At 41.5% G+C, this 21,816-nt stretch overlaps 1 protein-coding gene across 9 annotated transcripts in view; it reads right to left on the bottom strand.

The window, feature by feature from the left end:
• Positions 1–21,199, bottom strand: part of MCM9 (minichromosome maintenance 9 homologous recombination repair factor) — a 144,540-nt gene extending 123,341 nt beyond the window's left edge. For 5 of the 9 annotated variants that reach the window (XM_033937220.1, XM_033937225.1, XM_033937227.1 and 2 more), the window contains exons 1-5: positions 21,089–21,199; positions 16,937–17,259; positions 9,929–10,245; positions 6,017–6,098; positions 2,406–2,606 (exon numbers count right to left, since the gene is read on the bottom strand). In XM_033937220.1, coding sequence (XP_033793111.1) covers positions 2,406–2,606; positions 6,017–6,098; positions 9,929–10,245; positions 16,937–17,252 — 916 coding nt within the window. In that variant the 5' untranslated portion in view covers positions 17,253–17,259; positions 21,089–21,199. Of the gene's footprint in view, positions 1–2,405; positions 2,607–6,016; positions 6,099–9,928; positions 10,246–16,936; positions 17,260–19,953; positions 20,101–21,088 lie in introns of all 9 variants that reach the window. The other 4 variants (XM_033937221.1, XM_033937223.1, XM_033937222.1 and 1 more) reach the window with 4 other exon arrangements.
• Positions 21,200–21,816: the final 617 nt, after the last annotated feature.

Below are 21,816 nucleotides of genomic sequence, written 5' to 3'. Positions count from 1 at the left end.
GGTTTAGTAAAAAGGGAGGGGGGTATATTTGTCTATTTTTGTATGGTTGTTACTGAAGTGATAGTGCATAGAGTCATCTGCTTTGACCTCTTTGAAAAACCCTGGAATAGGAATGATAATTAACAATTCTATGCGTACAGTGTGCTTTGTGTTTTTTAAAAATTTTATTGTTGGTAGATCATTTTGACTTGGTTATTTTAAAAGTAGCTCGCAAGCCCAAAAGTGTGGGCACCCCTGGGATAGACTATTCGGGTCTTTATCTGCCGTCATCTACTATGTTACTATGTAATCCATTGGTCATATCAAAGAAAATTGAAATATGAAATATCTGAGAGAGGGAGATATTTCATATTTCAATTTTATTTGATACACTGCCTTCATGGAAAAAGGAAACGTGAGAATGCGACTATGATTTGGTTTATGCTACACTATAGTAATGTCCCCTCTGCCCTGCTGATATCTCCCCTATTATTGCATATACTGTATAAGTCACAATAAATAGTTTCTGATCTTTAAACAAAATGTAATATTAGAGCAAGGGAACCTGAAAAACACTTAACACAATTTATTCATTATCATTTATTCAAGAAGCAAAGTTATCCAACACCCATGTGAAAAAAAGTTATTTTCCCCTAAACATAATGACTTTGCAACTCCTTCATTGCATATATTGCTGCTAAAATGCTTCAATTCCAGTAAAACCCTCCCCAGGGGATAGAGGAAGAAATATGAAGGTTCAATAAACCACCAAAGCTTTCTCCTCATGCAGCAGCCCATGACTAGAAGGAAAGAAGGGGGTGGCAGGGGGTTTTAGGTGGGGAATTCAGACCTTAGAGTTACACACCTGCTCCAAATTTCAAGTCCTTATATGTTCAACAAAAGTCAGCTGCCAACTGGGTTTGGAGCTGTCTTAGTAAATAGACCAGAAGCTGCATGGTGCATCTGTGACCATTCGCTGGATATAGAGAATATACTTAACATTGTAAGTTGAATAGTACCCTTAAGGGATAGAAAAACAAGTGGGGAGTGGGATAGAACATGTCAACCATTGAGACAAACAATCTTTATTTTCTCAAATTATAATACAGATAAAACCACATAGATAAAAGTCCCATAAATGAAATGTCTTATGGCAGAGGGATCCAATAGAATAGATGACTCGACACGGTCCGTGTTTTGGCCTCCGGGTGGAGGCCTGCCTCAGTGGTGTGATTATGGGTCCACTAGGGGCTCCTTTTACGAAGCCACGTTAGCGGTTTAACACGCATAATAGTGCGCGCTAATTTGCCAGCCGCGCTAGCCGCTATCACCTCCTCTTGAGCAGGCGGTAGTTTTTTGGCTAGTGCGGGGGTTAGCGCGCACTAAAAAGGTGCCTGCGCTAAAGCCGCTAACGCAGCTTCGTAAAAGGAGCCCTAGGTGTCATTCCAGCACTGGGAATACAAACTTTAAAAGTAAAACCTGAAACGTATGCTGGACTGTAAAAGGAACTTGAAACGTCTGCAGGACTCGTAGAAGAATTAAAGACTCGAAACCTCCTGCAGACGTTTCAGGTTCCTTTTACAGTCCAGCATACGTTTCAGATTTTACTTTTAAAGTTTGTATTCCCAGCACTGGCGTAACACCTAGTAGACCCATAATCAAACCTCTGAGGCAGGCCTCCACCCAGAGGCCGAAACACAGGCCATGTCGGGTCATCTATTGAATCCCTCCACCATAGGACATTTCATTTATGGGACTTTTTATCTATGTGGTTTTATCTGTATTATAATTTGAGAAAATAAAGATTGTTTGTCTCAAGGTTGACATATTCTCTGTTCTCTCTCTTTTTTCTACATTTGACTTTAAGAACTTCTTTGCTTCTCTATCTCCATTTTACTGGACAATAAACATAACCCACTGGTTCTGGACTGGTCTGGTATGGATGTTAAGGAAACAAACTTTAAACACATACACCTACTCTCATTCAATAGAACACCAAAGGCAGTTGTAAGGTGCCCTGAAAGAGATTTACTCAACTTGTTTAATCCTTTATTTAGCACTGTTGCTCAGAAGCAACAGGTGTTTTCTAAGGTTCTTGTGGGAGATCTGCCTGTTACTTGGCACTGTTGCTCACGTTCAACATCATGTTACGTAAAGCAGCCAGTTTCAACATCTGCCAATTAAAGGGTTAAAATGGAATGGACAAAAAAAGATGTGACTGAGATCTGTCATCAGAAAATCACTAACAAAAAAATGGAAAGAAAATACATCAAAAATGGAAAGAAAATACATCCAGCCAAAATTTCTCCTTGTCATCCTATCTCCCTTTAACAGTGAAGGGGTACCATTTCAATCCTAGCATGCATCTTTTATTCCTGTAAAGCAATAAACTTTTGGCATGTAACTAACCCACATTCTGCACAAACCTGTTAATGGATCGTTCTGATATTTTTCCCAGAAATTTTCAAAATCTTTGCGAACTTCCTCATTAATAACAACCCCAGTTGGCTGTTTATTGTTCACCACAATGTAGTTGGCCTTCAGGACAATCTGTACATCACAGCGTGAATCAAGACAAAAAGGTTTCCACCGCTGCATCACCACTCCATACACTGTGATATCATCACCTAGAAAGAAAGCGTTAAAAATAAATAAAATGTGACACATTGAATAATGTTTCTCAATCATTTAAATAAGTGTATATCAGCTTAAGTAATACAGACAAGCAGGACATTTCATTTATTAAAAGAACTTGCTTAACTACCCTTCAGGAAAATAGCCCATCAAATCAAAAGCGTAAAACAAATATAAAAGCACTAGCATGGATCCAGTTGGCATATTATTACTCTAATTTTAATTAATTGTGACTTAGCATCTTCATCATCGACTATTGGAATTCCCTGTTTAAGGGAATTACCCCCTCCAAAAATAAGGCGCCTACAAATTATTCAAAACGCGGTTATTAAACTTATCATGAAAGCTAGGAATTTTGACCATGTCTTGCCACTTTTCAAGAAAGCCCATTGGCTCCCGGTATCTTACAGGATAACGTATAAAATCTGTTTATTGACTTTCAAAACACTCTTCTCCAAGGCCCCATTTTTCATTGACAGACTTCTGATACCCTAAGCCCCCACTCAATCACTCAGATCAAACGATCAGCATTTATTAACAGTCCCCTCTCTCAAATTTATTAATACAAGATGACAAAGTATTTTCTCAGTTATAGCACCTCAAACATGGAATTCTCTTCCAATTTATTTGTTTTTTCCTATATTTGTTTCTTTCCTATTTTTTATTACATTTCTTACCTTTTTTTCCCTATTGGCATGTATTTAGTATGTTAAGTCTATGTCTTTTATATTGTACTACCTTAATTGTTTTTAATCTTATTTACTTTGTACATCACTTAGAAGCGATTTAATCAAATTTTTAATGAAACTTGAAACCTAATGGGGGGAAATAATCAGAACTGGACTACCATAGAACTTTTTTTTTTAACCAATACAGAGCAAACAGTCTGCATTTAATTGAAAAAAAAATACTGTGCAGAAGTCTCAAGAGTCAGGCATAGACAGTAGCTCAGATGAAAAAAAAAAATTGTTGAGCCACAATTTGTTCCACCTATCCATAATGCTCCCTGAGCTATTTGGCCACTGAAGCAGAAACTGAAAAAAACATTACCTTCTCTACTAGCATAAAACCTTGGTAAATCTTATACTGAATTTTCCAGTTGTTCTTATCAAATAACTAGGATTATCTCCACAGATTCTCCATTTGTCTTGACTTTTGTTTAGCTGTTACAAACTCTTTTGAAAACCATGGCATAGCTTCTCTTGTTTAGCTCATGTCTTAAATTGAGGCCATGGTATCCAATATTTTTGACAGCTCACTATTCCAACAAAAGTCTAGAAAATCCAATGTAGCCTTAGCACACACTGCTAAAAACAAGATGCATAGAATTAGGCCTCAAAGGAAAAGTCATGGCAAGGATAGAGTCCTTTCTATTCAAAAGACTAACGAGGGTAGAATGGCAAGGGAATGCAAACAACTGGACAGAATCAGACATTGGGGTACCACAAGGATCTTCTATGACACCCATGCTGTTCAACATGTTCCTGCAACCACTGGGGAAATTCATTAGAAAACTGAAATGTGAATGCTACATATACACAGATGACATCCAGCTGATCATCCCATTATACGAAGACTAAACAGAGGATTGAGACAGGCCTGGTGAAAATCTTCAGATTGTTCCAAACAAATGGACTAGTAGCTAACAAGGAAAAAAACAAATCAACAAATGGAGAAGAAATAGCCCAAGATACCATAAGAACATAAGATTAGTTTCACTGGGTCAGACCAGTGGTCCATCAAGCCCAGCATCCCGTTCTCACGGTGGCCAATCCAGGTCACTGGTACCTGGCCAAAACCCAAGGAGTAGCAGTGGCTTCCCCCATATCTTTCTCAATAACAGACTATGGATTTTTCCTCTAGGAAATTGTCCAAATCTTTCTTAAAACCAGCTATGCTATTCGCTCTTACCACAACCTCTGGCAACGCGTTCCAGAGCTTAACTAGCTCTGAAAGATACTCGTCTAAAATCAACCATGGAGGGGGTGAGAAACATAGGAGTATGGCTAGATCCAAACTTGCAAAATTAGAATTAAATTGTTCTATTGGTTAAATATACATATAGTAAGAACCATTAAACAATCAAACAGGACTGTGGACTATAGATTAAGGTCATATAGTAATTAAATCAAATTTCACACTATAGATTTTATATCCGGGGACAAGCCTCAGAGAATGGAGTGAATCTTCCCATGTTTGGGATTTCTTCAAGAAAAGAAACCATCTTCTCTTGCATTCCTTTTAACATCACTGGCTTGAGACCTACCTCCCTACCAGACAATTAATTAATTTTTATTACTAAATTAATTTTATTACTATACTCCTTCCTTTTATTCATTAAGTTAACCAATTTTAGTTCACTATTTATTTCATTCACAATTTAAAAATCTAATGTAAAAAATCTTAATATAAAAGCCTCTTAATTTTATGGTTTGAAATCCATATCTTCTCTACAAACATCCATCTACCAATGTGATACTCAGAAACATCAGAACACTGTACTAGACTCTAAATGTAAATATAAAGTGCACTTATGTTATAAAGTGCTTTACATGTGCTTCTATATTATAAATATTTCAAGTCAGTTTTTCAATTCATTTAGTTGCAATTCATAAGTTCATACGTTCATTCAGTGATCCAACTTCTTATTACAACTGCTCATATACTTAATAACGCTCCAATTGTTGAAAGTGCTCCTATGCTTTAAATACTTTAAACCTTTTGGCTTCCCTGGGCCGCATTGACTGAAAAAAATGTTTCTGGGGCCGCACAAACACACAAACGCTGCAGCAAGACAGAGGAGGGAGCCAGCAAGACGGTAAACACCCGGGGGCAGCAGAGGAAAACACGGCATCACCCTCAACCGGGGCCGCACAAAATACTTCACGGGCCGCAGGTTGGACACCCCTGCTTTAAACACTTCAGCTCTTTAGGTAGTTCAACATACTATAATATAGTTCGAAGAATTCTTATAGTGTACTTAGCTTATTCAAGTTTGCTCTTTTTCAAAACCGCAACCGTTGCTTAAATTTAATTATAGTCTTCCAACGAGGCCTGCATTTCGCTGGACTGGCTTGAAACCCGCTGCATCAGGGATATGATTTGAGCAACGCTTCTTTTTGTTGCCTCATATCTCTGTTAGTTTGCTCAGAACTGTTACCGCCATGGCCAGCACTAAAAACTGCACTACAGTTTTGTAAAAACTGCTATTTTTGTGCTGGTTTTACAATTTTATAAATTCAATTATAATGTGCTGTGAAAAACATTTGCTCCATTTAGTGTGCCAGAGCTAAAAAAGTTTGAGAGACACTGCTGTAGAACAAAAAACACTCAAGTGTTTTATGGGTCAGGCCCCAATCTAGTCCCCAAATAATTTCATGAAGGAATGCTTCTTAATCCTTACCAGACTTGCAGTTGTCTACCAAGTCATCTTCCAGTACAACAAGCATTGATCGAGGGATACATCCAACAGACAGTCTTTGAACCTAAGAAAGGAAGGTACTTGAGCAACACAACCAGCAGAGACAACAAAGCTCACACCAGACACTTTATAATTTGTAAGAACACCATAATTAGTCATATTGTCATAAAAATATTAGAAAAATAGTGTGTGTGAAAACCTGCCTGGTGGCGAACCAGTGGTTGTTATCTGATGGGAGACTGGGTCCCAGGCCAGAGACAAAACTGTCTCTGGGTCCCAGATCTGAGACTAGCAGGACATACTGCTTTTGATGAGAGAGAGTCCTACCAGATCAGTCCAGTGGGAATAATTATGGAGACAAGAAAGACGATAGTTCAAAGTGATTCACCCTTTAAAGGTGCGGGATATAATGTTCAGCATTTAGATTAGCCAAGCAATAGTGCTCATGACCAAACATATGATCAACATGGAAAACTTGACACACCATATCTCATTCAGCCAATATGTTCAACAAAAAAAGAAAGAGGTATATGTTCTACCAAAGGCACCAGCTGTGTGGGTGCCCAAGCATTCCCAATATTTTTGGGACCTCATGTGACCAGGCATGCGGTCTGGGCATCTCTTCCCCTTCTGTCCATCTCCCTCCCTTCCCGGTCTCCTTTCAAAATCAAAATCTTCTTTTTCAGAGGGATCCCTCCGACTAGCAGTCTGAAGATCTTCAAGTCTGATCATTTTGAAGCTATTCTGAGGCATAAAATCTTTTTCCTCATTCAGCTGCAGTGTACAGAGATGAGAGGCAGGCACTTAAGAGACTGTGAGTACACCTCTATTATTTCCTATGGGAACTTCGGGGATAGTCTGTGAAACTCTTTAAAACTCATTTTTGAGAGTTTCTGAGGGTAGGGTTCAGGTCTCCTACGTCCCCAAATCGCTATTTTTTATTTTTGGATTTTGTTTATTTTTGCTGTTTTGGGGCATCTTGGATTTTTATTGATCTTTTTTTCAAAGTTTAATTTCTGCCTCAAAACCCCTCAATTTGATTAAAAATCATTTGGAATGCATTCCCCAGCCCCTAGCCTGTTGAATGTGTGCATTGATTACATTGAATTGGCACCGGATCAGCAACTGTGAACCACCTGTAATGTATTTGACTCTGACCTGCCACAATCTTTGTTATTTATATTCCTATGTTGCTTGTCATTGTGCCCTCCCCTCTTATGTATGATCCTCTATGATGTTAACCGCATCGAACTTCATGGTGTATTGCGGTATATAAATAAAATTTTATGTTATGCTATTCAGATTTCAAAATCCACCCAACATGTTCTGGCACCATAACACATCAATCACTAGCTAAATCTTAAGTCTAATGTATATGTAGATGAGAACATGTATACACATCCACTTCTCAAATTGTACCATTCCTTACAATAACAGAGACTTTTCAAGGACTGAAAACAGTCATTTTGGCATAAAACAGATAGCTGTCATTTACATGTACACTTCTCCCTCTGTATTCGCGGTTTCGGCACTCGCAGTTTCACATATTTGCGATTTTTTGTCGGTTAATTCCGCCCCCCAAAATTACATCATAATTAAAGTTCCTTTACTTATGCTGTACTGTAAAAAAAAAGTTCCAAGGAGATCTCAATCCATAATATCCTTCCTTCGTTGTTATACATACCCCTCCTTTCCTACTTACCGTATTCTACTACTAACAGCTGTATACGCCCCCCCCTTTGCCTCTGACCAATCAGAGAAGACATGAATGACACTGAAAAGGGAGGAGTGCTTTGAGGTTCAAACCCCTCGTCCCTCTCTCTTTACCCTCGCCTGTCAATTATTAGCTGTCTTGAAAAGCGATAATCGTCTACCAGCTTCGAACTGTAAGCAATTAAAGAACCTCTAGAAAAAAAAGCCAGAACAGAGATGGCAGAGGCAGCAGGAACAGCATGAGACTAGGTAAATCTCACCACCCATTTCCCCAGGAAGAGAAAGATGCGAGAGATGAACAGTTTTTTAGCCTGGTCTTAGAGTATGTCCTGTTCGTACCTGTAAAGCGCAGCTGGAACCTGCTCTCCGCGAGTCCAGTGCCATTGTCACAAGAACCAGGGATGCACAGCTGGAATGAACGCGGATCAACATGTTCTGGCAGGAACAATAGACGACAGGTCGAGCGCATTGTAATAGTCTTTTCCAAAAACTATTGTATATGTTATTCGCGGTTTTAATAACAATAACACTGTCTTTTACAAAAAAATCACGAACAACATATACAATAGTTATTCGCGTTTTTTCCATATTCACGGCTATAGCCGGAATGCATCCACCATGAATACGGAGGGAGAAGTGTATATCAGGCTCAAGATTTAGCTAGTGATTGATGCCCCTGATGCAGGTGTTATGGCGCTAAAACATGTTGGACGGGTTTTGAAATCATTTTGAAGTCTGAATATATCTACCTGGAATCACCTGGTTTTTGTTATTAATAAAAGACTATTTTGAGCCTATATATTTTCTGCTTTGTTACTTTATTACACTGTTCTTTGCAGTTTTTCCTTGCATCTATTTTTTTGCTAAACGATCATTCAGCAACTGCCCGCTTTAACAAAATAGTGTTTAGCGAAGATAAGTTGCAATTAAATTTTTGTAACAAAATAAGACGAGGAGAGGCATAATCAAAAGAAACATCTAAATCCAATTTAGATGTAGGGTGCTAGTCGCCCAAAGTCAGCAGCATAAAAATGTCCATTCTCAAAAAGTACGTCCAAAATAATTCTTTTTCAAAAATTGTCTACTTCTATGTCTAGCCGTTTGATCATCCAGACCACTAGTACGTCTATGTTTACACCACATTCTCGTCCCAAAAATCTTCCAAGTCCCAAACACCTAGAACAAGATCTTTTGGACATTGGGAGTGGCCAGCAAAGTGATGGACTGTCCACCCAGACATGGCAATAGAGCAGTGGGGCACCTTACAGGGCACTGCTGTGAACTTCACAAAAAGGGTGCCACATAAACATCTCACCAGAACTCCCATATAGGTAATGCTGAACCCCCCCCAACTCACTATATCCACCCGTTTACAACCCCAATAGCCCTTATGGCTGCAGGTGGCACCTATATGGCAATACAATAAGGTTTTGGGGTTTTTTGGTGGACTCACATTTTCCATCATAAATGTAGAAGTAGAGTGGCTTATGGGCCTGGGTCTCCTAAGGTTCACTAGCCCACCCCTCAGGCTACTTAAGCCACCTCTGTGAAGCTCTACTAGGCTTTCCTATGCCAGGTGCTGATATTCTGGAGGCAGGTATGTATGTTTTTATTCCGATTTTTATGGTAGTATGATGGGGTCAGTGATCACTGGGGGAGTGTGTGGGAATCTGTACTTTGTCCCTGCAGTGGTTATCTGGTCACTTTGGATACCTTCTGGGCACTTATACCTGGTTTTAGATTGTCTGAGTCACAACGTATAAGTTTCGTCCAGGTAGCCTCATAAAACTTTCGAATAGCCCTAAGTTTCGGTCGGCCCACATCCCACCCTAACCACTCCGTCAAAAACACCCCTTTCAGCTCTGGGCACACAGCAGGATTCAGAGGCCTAAAAAGCCCATGGATATGTCTAAAAACCCATTTCAATTATCAACACTTGGACAATCTGTCTTTTTGATCATCCAAGTGTCGACTTGGGTGGGTTTTTAGACGTATTTCTGTTTGAATTATGAGCCCCATACTGTGCAAAGTGTTTGCTAAGAGTTTCCTAATAAAGGTTGGTTTAATGTATTTTCAAAGGTCATACTAAATGTTTAAACAATTGAAAAGTATTCTGTAACTACACCTGTAGTTCATTTACTTCCTTCTCAGATTTTACAGTGCACTTCCCCTCTTAATCACCTGTTCCTGGATTTTGATCTCTTGGTAATCTCTGCAGCTGGAGGGAGCGGCCGAGGAGTCTGAGAGACAGATGAATCTGGTTGAGTTGCAGCCTTGTTCATTAGAGCAAGACACAGGGCAGGAGAAGGCATAGTACTGTTCAAAGTCTGCTTTCACTGTAAGAACATGCTTACACTTGTTGCACATATAGTCCCGTTCAAACTCCAGCACTTTCACCAGGCTGGTGCGAATCACTGTCCCAGTGACAGATAAAAAGCGGCCCACATCTCTGGTTTTGGGAATATGCTCCCTGGTTAATTCGGGGCAAACTGGCAGACCTGGTAGAGAAAAGAGATGGAATAGTGAAATGGTCTAGAAAAAAACACAGCCTTCTTGTTCACTCCACAGTTACCATCTCACTAGTGGCAGAAAACCATCATTACATTCATGTTTATTCTGAATTTAGTATACTGCTTTAATCCAGAGAGTGGGTCAAGGCAGTTCACAAATTTAAAAAAACACATAAGAAAGGTACACCAGTTTATCCAGGTAGGCCAGTAACAGTCACACATACTCAAGAACAGCATCCAATAAATGAGCACAAATACAGACACTCTAGGCCAGGGGTGTCAAAGTCTCTCCTCGAGAGCCAAAATCCAGTCGGGTTTTGAGGATTTCCCCAACGAATATGCATTGAAAGCAGTGCATGCAAATAGATCTCATGATATTCGTTGGGGAAATCCTGAAAGCCCGACTAGATTCCGGCCCTCGAGGACCGACTTTGACACCTGTGCTCTAGGCAGTCAGCCCAATATCACTAAACATTGACAAAGGACAAACTGGAAAAGTAAGTTTTGAGGGCAGTTTTGAACTGGAAGGCGACGAAATGGTAAGGGGTTTGAACCGAAAGAAGTATGAGAAGAGACTGGAAGACCTAAATATGTATACTCTGGAGGAGAGGGACAAGTGTGATATGATTCAAGATACTTGAAAGGTATTAATATAGAAACAAATCTTTTCCAGAGAAGAGAAAATGGTAACACTAGAGGGCATAATTTGAGGTTGATGGGAGGAAGACTCAGGAGAAATGTTAGGAAATCCTTTTTCACGGAGAAGGTGGTAGATGGCTGGAATGCCCTCTCAAGCGAAGTGGTAGAGAGGAAAACGGTGATGGAATTAAAAAAAGTGTGGGATAAACATAGAGGATCTCTAATTAGAAAACAAAGAATGTATATTAAAGAGCTAAGGCCGGTACTGGACAGACTTGCACGGTCTGTGTCTTATATGTGGTGATTTGGTATAGGATTGGGCTGGGGAGGGAATCAATGGGAGCTCCAGAAACTTGGAACATGAAGATGTTACTGGCCAGAATTTATGGTAGATATCCTGCAAACAGGATGGTTGGATAGGCTGGAGTGAGCTTGGAGGGGAACTTCAGCATTTGGAACCTAGGACAATACCAGATAAACTTTATAGTCTATGACCCAGAAATATCAAAGTAGAGACAAGTTAATTTAATCATGTATTTTTAATGGGTATAACTAATGGGCAGACTGGATGGACCTTTCAGCTCTTTATCTGTCGTCATGAACATATGAAAAAAGGACTGTTTGGCATGTATAAAAGGGGGTAGGTACCGCTGCCGGAGGTGCCTAGGTTCCAGTCTATTCCCGGATAATTGAAGTCACCCATAACAACTTTGTTGCCTCCCTTCCAGTTGTGTTTAATCTCGTCCGTCATTTCTCCATCAATTTCTTCGGACTGCCCTGGGGGTCGGTAGTAGATGCCGATCTTCGTTTCCATTCCATTTGTTCCCGGAATTTTGACCCATAGAGACTCTAACTTATTCTTTGTGTTCTCTCCGGTAGACTCAATTCCCTCTCAATTCCCTCTTTGACGTATAGGGCAATGCCCCCGCCTGTTTGAGCCACTCTGTCTATGCGGTATAGCTTGTATCCCGATAGCACAGTATCCCAGACGTTTTACTTGTTCCACCATGTTTCTGTGATGCCGATGATGTCAAGGTTATCTTTTTGTGCCATAGCTTCTAATTCACACATTTTATTCTTTAGGCTCCTTGCGTTCGTGTACATAGACTTGAGTTTGCGGCCTTTTACTTTCTTGCATTTCCTTCCCTCTTGTGTCCCTTTCAATCTATCAGGATTTCTGTCTTGCTTATGATCCAGTGAGTCTTCCTCGCTATCTTTCTGCACGATATCCTCTGGATATGCCAATTCCCGAACCATCGACTCTCGGTCGACTGTCGGCTTTCCCCTTCTTCTTAGTTTAAAAAACTTCTCAATTTCTCTCTTGATGTTGCTTGCAAGTAGCATCGTTCTATCTCCGCTGAGGTGGAGTCCATCCTTCCTGAATAGCTTGCTCTTCCCCCAGAATGTTGTCCAGTTGCGTAAAAAGTGGAATCCTTCTTCCTCACACCAGCACCGCATCCACGCATTGACTGCTTGCAGCTTTGTCTGCCTCTTCTTGTCAGCTTTGGGTACCGGCAGGATCTCCAAGAACACTCTGCATCCTGGTCTTCAGCTTCCTTCCTAGCATCCGGAACTGGTCCTTCAGTACTTCCCTGTTGTAGTTCCTGTTGCTCACGTTGTTTGTCTTCACATGGATCACCACTGCCATATCTTCGTCTTCCACGCTGTCGATGATCCTGTTGATGCGGCTCACTATGTCTTCTACCTTGGCTCCCGGTAGGCACATCACCAGCCGATCCTGTCTTCCTCCCACTATGTGTCTGTCGAATTGTCTGATGATGGGGTTCCCTACGATGACTGCTATACTCTCTATCTTCTCTTGCTTCTCTAGCCATAGGTCCGTGTCCCTGGTGTATGTCCATCTCTCCAGCCGTAGATCCGTATCCTCTGTGCACTTTCATCTTCCCTCATCCTTGCGTTGGCTTGCACCGGACTCATCTTTTTGTGGGTTCCTTCCACTGTTTCCAGATCTCGCTGCTGTGACTCCCATTTCTTCCTTGTGGTCATCCTCCAGATGGTGCTCACTCTCTGTAGATGTGTCTCGGCAGTTCCACTGCTGCTGGTGATTTCCCACGGTCTCCATGTATGCCTTCTCGATGAAGTTCTCTAATTCCCGGATTTCTTCCTCGATGGTTTCCTCTGTCTTGACATTCTCTGCATCCCTGTCCTCTTCTTCCACTGCTCGAACTGCTTACAGTTCCAGTATTCTGCCATCCAGGAGTCTGACTTTTTTCTTCAGGTTTTCCAGTTCCCTGCATCGAGTGCATACATAAGACCGCCTCCCAGAGGGGAGGTAGTCATACATATGGCAGATAATGCAGAAAACTGGGTAGCTCAACATCCTGCTTCTGTCTGCTGCTTCCATTGCTGCCCGCTTGCCAGTCTGATGTGGCTGTCCTCTGCGTCTGCTGCGGTTGTCCTCTGCTCTCCTTGCTTGTTTGTGTGTCCTCTGTGTCTGCTGCGGTTGTCCTCTGCTCTCCTTGCTTGTTAGTGTGTCCTCTGTGTCTGCTGTGGTTGCCCTCTGCTCTCTTTGCTTGTTTGTGTGTCCTCTGTGTCTGCTGTGGTTGCCCTCTGCTCTCCCTTTGCAGCGACTCGTCCCTTCTCAAGGCCTTTCGCAAAAGGCGCTCTTGCTAAGGCGAGCACCTTTGCTCGCCTTCGACGTGCACCGAATGGCTAAGCACCGTTGGCCCCTCCCCTTTTAAGGGGGAGCTCCAATGGATGATGTTGGGGGGTGAGCGGAGCTAACTCTCGCCACTGCCCCTTGCTCTCTCCTGCCTTCTTCCCTCTGTCTCTCCCCTGCTGTTTCTCCCCTCTGTCTCCTCTCCTGGCTTCATTCACAAGCCTCTACCTGAACATCGTTGGTCCCTCCCCTTTTAAGGGGGAGCTCCGGTGGATGACATTAGGAGTGGTCGGAGCTAACTCTCGTCGCTGCCCCTTACTCTCTCCTGCCTTCTCTATCCTGATGTTTCTCTCCTGCCTTCTCTCTCCTGCTGTTTCTCTCCTGTCTCTCCCCTGCTGTTTCTCTCCTCTGTCTCCTCTCCTGGCAGCGCTACCAAAATGATTATTATTAGTAATAGTAGTGATTTAATAAAGTTACAGGTCAAGGGCAGCTTGAATGGAGTGGAGCAGGTAGATGCAAGTCGCTTGTTTACTCTTTCCAGAAATACTAGGACTAGGAGGAATGTAATGAAGCTACTAAGTAGTAGCTTAGTTTAAAGTAGTAGTTTAAGACAAAACAGGAGAAAATATTTCTTCATTCAATGTGTAATTGAACTCTGGAATTTATTGCCAGAGAATGTAATGGAAGCAGTTAGGCTAGCAAGGTTTAAAAAAGGTTTGGATAAACTGCCTAAAAGAGAAGTCAAAGCCATTATTAAAATGGATGAAGGGAATCCACTGATTATTCCTAGGATAAGCTGCATAAAATATATGTTTTACACTTTGGGGTTCTTGCCAGGTACTTGTGTCCTGGGTTGACTACTGTTGGGAACAGGATACAGGGTTTGATGGACCTGTGTCTGTTCCAGTATAGCAGTTCTTATATTCAACATAACATCAAAAGACAAAACAACAAAATTCAAATAGCACCAAAAGGTTGTACAAAGGAAATGAAGCAACAAAACAAAAAAAAGATTATGGAACAGATGATCAGATGTACTAATTTGTGGTAAAATAAGCATCCAAATAACTTAAAAACAATAATCTTAAAATCAATCCACAAAAGGTGTATACAGTCACAAATGACCCACAGGATAGAAATCAAATAATGTATAAAATAAAAATGACCTAACATGGGCAGTATAAAATAAAAATGCTTCCTCAGAGGTCTTATAGGATCCTTGGCTGTCTTAAATATAAAAACATAAAAGTTACATAAAATCCAAGTTTTTAAGAGGCTACAAAAAAGCAGCACAAAAACATAGGTAAGGTATGCAGCTTACATAAGAATCTTGTGAGCTGTACTGATATCAGAGGGAAGGCTTCCGGGTTAGCCATGAGTCACATGTGGGAGCCACAGTTGCGGCTCTGCAAAGAGAAGTGCGGCTGGAAGGAAGAAGCCAGCTTAGAGGAGTCAAACACATGCGGGAGGAAGGCACGGATTTAGTGCACAGAACGGCGGAAAGGACTACGAGGGGAGTGGTGGGACATAGAAGGGATGAGAAGGGTCACGCTGGGACAGGAAGGGAGGAAGGAGGGGGTACATTGCCACAGGAAGGGAGAAGCAGGGTCGCGTTGGGACACAGAAGGTAGGGAGGGAGCACAAACTTCAGACAAAAGTTGGAAGGGAGGAAGAAAAGAAGGAGGGAGCAGGAACGTGGAGCACAGAATGGAGGAAGGGGAGCATGAACTTGGGGCACAGGATGAAGAATGGAGGGAGTGAGAAAAAGAGATGCCGAGGTAGGGGAGGGAATAGAAAGGGCGCATTGTTGGGCATGGGTGTTTGAGTGAGAGGAAAAGAGAGATGGTACACATGGGGAAATGAAGAAAGAGGACATTGTTGGGCATAGGGAAGGAGAAAGAAATATTGGAAGGTGGTGGAAGAGGCATGAGGTACAGTTGCATGGGGAAGAGAGAGAAGAGAGAGAGAAATGTTGGATGTGATGGTGGAGAGAGAACAGTGGGACGGATGAAGAACAAAAGTGTAAACCTCTTCTTTTTTTTCTTTCTATTTAAACTACAGTACTTTATTTTGAGGACTGTTTCTTTTTTAAAAAAAAAATTATTTATTCATTTTAAAGCCATAAGTGTAAAATAAAATACAATCATATAATTCTATAAAAGCACTTAAATACAATTACAATTTATGACAAAAAGATTATCACCCCCCCCCCCCATAATTATATCTAAAAAAACAAGTTTGTCTCATAGATGCAGACACCATACATCTCATCCTCCAAGTCCAAATTCGTGGCCATTGAGACACGGTAATCTGATGCTTTATCTCAATACTCCAAATGTCACGAAGACCAGTTTTTGGTTTCTTATTCAAAGGACTGTTTCTTTAGTGTTTTTATACACTGTGTACTGTACAGGATCCGAGTTTCATACGAATTCAACTTAAGAACTGTTTAAAAAATGGAATTCATTCTTAATCTGGGGACTGCCTGTATTTACATCAATATCTTCAATCTTTATCATATATTGTTTCAAATTTCAATCCCCACCCCTAGCACAAACCCCATTTCTCTTCTTCAAACACACATCCAGCACTCATTGAAAACAATCATAAAGATTATGATCTATTAAACTTCAAGAGTATATAAGACAGCAGATCACACTTGCAATGTATCCAAGTATGGTGTCCAAATTTTTTTAAGAATCTTTTTGTTTTATGACCTCAAAGTACATCTTTAGAGTGGAATTACAGTGATAAAGTGGTTTAGGACCTAGTGGATAGTGATAAATGGAAGTCACTCCAAAAAAGAATTACGGTAAAACCTTGGTTTGCGAGCATAATTCGTTCCAGAAGCATGCTTGTAATCCAAAGCACTCGTATATCAAAGTGAATTTCCCCATAGGAAATAATGGAAACTCAGATGATTTGTTCCACAACCCAAAAACTGTAATACAAAATACTATACATACTCGTATTGCAAGACCTCGCTCGTTTAGAATAGTCACTACAATCCTGCAACGTCAGAGAGAGAAGAACCATTGGCTCAGTTGTAATAATGTGACGCATGTATACTGTTTGTACTCGTATTGCGAGACTTTGCTCGTTTAGAATAGTCACTACACTCTTGCAGCGTCAGAGAGAGAAGAACCATCGGCTCAGTTGTGATGCGTGTATATTGTATGTACTTGTATTGCAAGACCTTGCTTGTATATCAAGTTAAAATTTAATAAAATGTTTTGCTTGTCTTGCAAAACACTTGCAAACCAAGTTACTTGCAATCAAAGGTTTTACTGTATTATGAAGTCTTGCAGATGCATTTCCAAATATAAGTATGAAAACGTTTTTGGTTATATTTTGAATGGCTGGCTTGTGGAGTGTGTAACGCTTTAAGAGTTTCAGAGAATTACATCTCAAGAAGCTCACCTGTAATTCTTGCATGAAGGTTTGGTTTCATACGGAGTTCCTCGTTCAGGGAAGATGGTACTGACTGTAGGGTGGTTAGGGCTGCTCTGCGCAGGGCACTGTCAAACACAGGAAGCACCTCACTGGGAAAGGTGCTGAGGTACTCGCCGATCTCCATGTTGGTTTCAAACAAGGTCATGGCATTCACAACCAGAGGGTAGTGTGCATCATCATCCATCTCCTTCAGGATGCTGAGGAGGTCCTTCTGGTGATACTCTTGCAAGTAAGATTCAAACACTTGTCCCACTAGGGCCACCTGCTCCGCATTTAGGAACATACTGCTGCTGCAAGGGCAAGGAGTTTAAGAAAAAACAAACAATCAATCACACAAACTCCATCCCCCCCCCAGCTCTATCATAGATCTTAAGTGCCCGAAAAATATAAAGGTCCTAAAACCAGATGGCAAGCAGTCCACTAGTTGTAAAGGAATGAAAGATGAAGAATCAGACACGTTGATAGTTAAAATCTTTTATTCTAGTAAATCACATAAAAAAGGAGCCTGACACGCCGTGTTTCACCGAGCATGGATACCTCAGGAATGGTAAAAAGAGGCTGTCTCATTACTTTTCAATCGGCCCATGTATCCTATCACTTTCCTCATCAGAGAAACCTGTGGTATAGTATTGTAAATATACCTAAGAAAACCAGATCATTTCAACACAGGGGTAGTCTTTGTGCATAAACAAGTTGTTTATCTATCAACATGTTTGCTTCTTCATTTTCTTTTCTTCTGAAAAATATAAAGACCATTACAACCAACAGGTTGTTTTTTTTTTTCAATTAATGTTTTAAAAACCTATGCACCATAACATTCAAAATCCACAGATGTTGGCATACTCTTAAAGACAACACAAATAAATTATTATCTGGTACATTAGATATAGTTTTCATATCTGTGGAAGCAGCTCCCCAGAAAGAAACATTAGGTTCTTACTTTGATAATCTTCTTTTTTGTAGATGTGTCTAGCAGTCCTGACTGCTAGGGTAATGCATCTGAACTCGCAAGTTGCTTGCAAAATTCTATCAATCATCTTTGAACTCCACCTCTTTCCTAGGAAGCTGCTCCTGCCCCCTCAGTTTGTACAAAAGCAATCAAGCAGCACTGTAATGACAGCCATAACTGGAAGGAGGGAAATGGGGAGAAATCCCCAACACTACATTTCTGTTCTGCTCTGTAACAAACATAAAAAAATGAACATCATAACATCCAAGTAACTGAACAAAACAGATACCAAAACTATGTGCAACCAACACTAATATTATATACAGCTCGGAGCTACTCATATGTCCTGCTATCAAGCAGAGACTTAAACCAGATTTTACTTTCTTATGTGTTTCCCCCCCATCTTACAGTATCTGAGAGACAGAGAAGTCTCCAAATACAGATTGATCACAAGGTAGAAGGCAGACGAAACCTACTAACAGGGTGGGGCTTCAGGACTACTATAAACATCTACAAAAAAGATTATCAAAGTAAGAACTAGGGGATCGGATTCTCCGATGCACAAAACTACCCTCTGCGTGTTTTCTGATCTGATCCATGCAAATTAGTAAAACCCCATGCAAAATAGCCAAGCGATTGATGCACTAACATCGCATGGCTATTTAGCATCGGGTTTTACCGATCCTAAAACCCGATTGCTCTATGTTACCGACAGGTCTGTCAGGTTTTTTTTCAATTGCATAGATATTTTACGTGTATTACACACACAAAATATTTGTCCCATAAAGAAAAAATGAAGTTCCCTATTACAAATGGGCCCCCCCTCTGAACCCCTGAAAAATGGAAGAGGGATGCCCGCTCCCTCCTGCCATGAAGGAACTCCCACCTCATGCATCCTGAAAAAAAAAAGGCAGGTGGGATGCCCACTCCCTCCTGCCATGAAGGTGCCCACTCCCCCTCCAGGCCCCCCTGCCCTGTACCTTAAAAGTTGGGAGCAAGAGGTACTGAAAACACCTCCTGCTCCTCCTCCCTCGACGACGACACTGGGCCTAGGCCCTTCCCCTGATTGGCTGAGGGGCCTGAGGTGTCTGAGCCAATCATGGCCTTAGGCCCCTCCACATGCATCACATGATGCACCAGGGAGGGGGCCTAAGGTCCAGTGTCATCAAGGGAAGAGAAGCAGGAGGTGTTGTCAGTACCTCTTGCTCTCAACTTTTAAGGTACGGAAAGGGGGGCCTGGAGGCCTTCATGGCACAGGGCATAGGGATGGGCCTTTGGTGGCAGGAAGGAGTGGGAATTTCTTCTGGCATTTCGTTGCCACAGGGGGAATAGTTGGCATGGCAGGAGGGAGTAGACATCCCTCCTGTCGATTTTTTCTAGCACGAGGGGTGGATTTACCGGTGCTGTGTTTGTCGGAGGTCATCGTCATCAGCAGTGTGTGTGTGTTGGGGGGGGGGCATTTTTCATTTTTTTATGGGATAGATATTTTGCATATGTGTAACACATGCAAAATATCTGTGCCATAAAAAAATAAAACAAAACAGCACACCTGTTGGTAACACAGTTATCTGTCGGGTTTTTTTTAGAATGCTAAAACCCTTGCGCATTTTTTGTGCATAGCCAAGCAATGTTAGTGCATCAATCGCTTGTCTATTTTGCATGGGGTTTTAGCTAATTTGCACAGCCAGATCAGAAAATGGGTGATCGAGGGGAAAAACACTCGGTGAATCATTTTGTGCATTGGGTTGGTTTATTCAGTTGGGAACACCGGAAATGCAGGAATTCCTGCTGCTCACTAGTGTGTGAAACCTGCTAGTTTACTTTTTATTTTTTTTACAAGGGAGTCAAAAGATCAGAGCTAACAGAGTACTGCAGGGGAGGAACTGGCACCACCAGCTATGCCCCAAAGCAGGCACCCAGAACACCTGATCCCCACACTTAACCGAGATAAAGCAATTAAATCAGGAGCAAGACCAGGCCCAAAGGAACCTTATGCACAGATGAAGACAGGGGCTGGATATGTCCATCTGCTCACCTGCTGGATATAGAGAGCACTGAATTGCTCTGGCTATTCAGTATATTCTACCTACGATAGATATAATCCATCCGTCTGGATTCATCTGCTGCTGCTGATGACTGGGAATGCTTTTTCTATTTTGTGAGCAAAGAAACTCTTGTGAGTCTGTGAGCAAAGAAACTTTACTGTAGTATTCTCTTTTTTATTTTTTTTTAATATTTTGTTAATGGATCTGGGTAAACAGATTTACAACATATTTTGCAAAACTCAGTAGAATATGTCATAACAACTGAACTCACAACATATTGGGGATAATTCTATAAGCGGGCAACTCCTTCAAGGCATGCTGATGCCATACAGCAAAAGACTAATTCTATAATAGCATCTGGGCAGCTAGATAATATTACAAAATGTAACCCAGTATCAGTGCACCTGACATTTAAGCATCTGCAGGTGCACAGCCATAAACCTGATGTAACTGTGGGCACCCAAATGCTACAAGGCATGTAATAATCTAAAGTATTCTCCAAGTTTCATGTGTCAGTGGCATTCTCACCCGTACCTCTCTCAGATGAACATGTCACTTGCATTTGCACACTATCCCACATACAGAATAGCACTTGTCTGGTTTGTTGCCATTTGTATGCTGTAGTATCACCCACCTGCAAAAGTGACAATATTCTAATGTGGGTGGTGGGTGCTCTAGAACAGAATTTCCCCCATTGTGTTCCTGTTTCAGTCTCTTAAAGTGCCTCTGGATTGGACATCAATGGCAGAAGCTAACAGGCTCCCTTTCCAAACCATGTTGTCTGACAGCAACTACTCAAGTGATGCAAATTGCCTATTTGTTTCAGGTATCACCATAGCCTGGGTCCCAATCAGCCTCTCTCTCTCTCTCTCTCTCTCATACCACCCCCTCTCCCAGCTTTCACCCAGTCATATTCCAGCACCACAGGCTTCACCTATTTTTCCTCTCTCATATCCTAACCCCCATACTTCACCCTCGTCTCGCTCTCTCATCCCTATGCCCCCCTCTTTCATCTAGTCTTACTCACATGTCACCCTCTCCCTCCTTTACCATTTCTCGCTATCCATATTTATCACTCCTAAGCAGCTAATATGCATGAAAATCTAACACCTATTCCCCCTTTACCTTGCTATTTGCAGAGTTCCCTCAGAAGTAAAACATCTCTCACTTTTGCAACGCTGACTCAAGCTTGAGCCGCGCGCCTGTTCAGGAAGTTCGTGAAGTCTCGCGCTAAGTCCCGCGAGATTTCCTAAACAGGCGCGCGGCTGAAGTTTTTTAAAACCCAGTCGCGTTGCAGAAGTGAGAGATGACTTGTTTCTGAATCTGAGGGCACCTGGAGGAGACTTGAATTCTCACATGCCGGAATGCATTTTCTGAGTACGGGGACCTGGCGCCCGGGATTTGTTGACCCTTCTGTAAGGGGTATACTCACCATTAGTAAAAATATACTATGGCTACCCATCATAAATTGGAGATTAGAAAACGAGCAGAGATATTCACGTTATCGGGCATTTGATATACCGCCCTATTATTGTAAGACTTCAATTGGGAATGTGTTAGAGCTACAGACTCAGCACCCTGAGGTTGTGGGTTCAAATCCCATGCTACACTTTGTGACCCTGGGCAAGTCACTTAATCCCCCCCCCCCCCCCCCCCTGCCATTGCCCCAGGTACATTAGGTAGCATGCGAGCCTACTGGGCAGATAGGGAAAAATGTTTAAGTACCTGAATGTAAACCACTTAGGCTATAAGTGGTATATAAATACTAAAATAAATAAATTTTCCATAATAAGCCACTATCTCAGCTAAGGAGATATGGAAGAAATATGATCTTTAGATGCTGGGGATTTCCC

Source organism: Geotrypetes seraphini, chromosome 3 (genome assembly GCF_902459505.1).
Source record: "Geotrypetes seraphini chromosome 3, aGeoSer1.1, whole genome shotgun sequence".
Lineage (NCBI taxonomy): Eukaryota > Metazoa > Chordata > Amphibia > Gymnophiona > Dermophiidae > Geotrypetes > Geotrypetes seraphini.
This window is presented reverse-complemented; position numbering and strand designations above follow the sequence as displayed.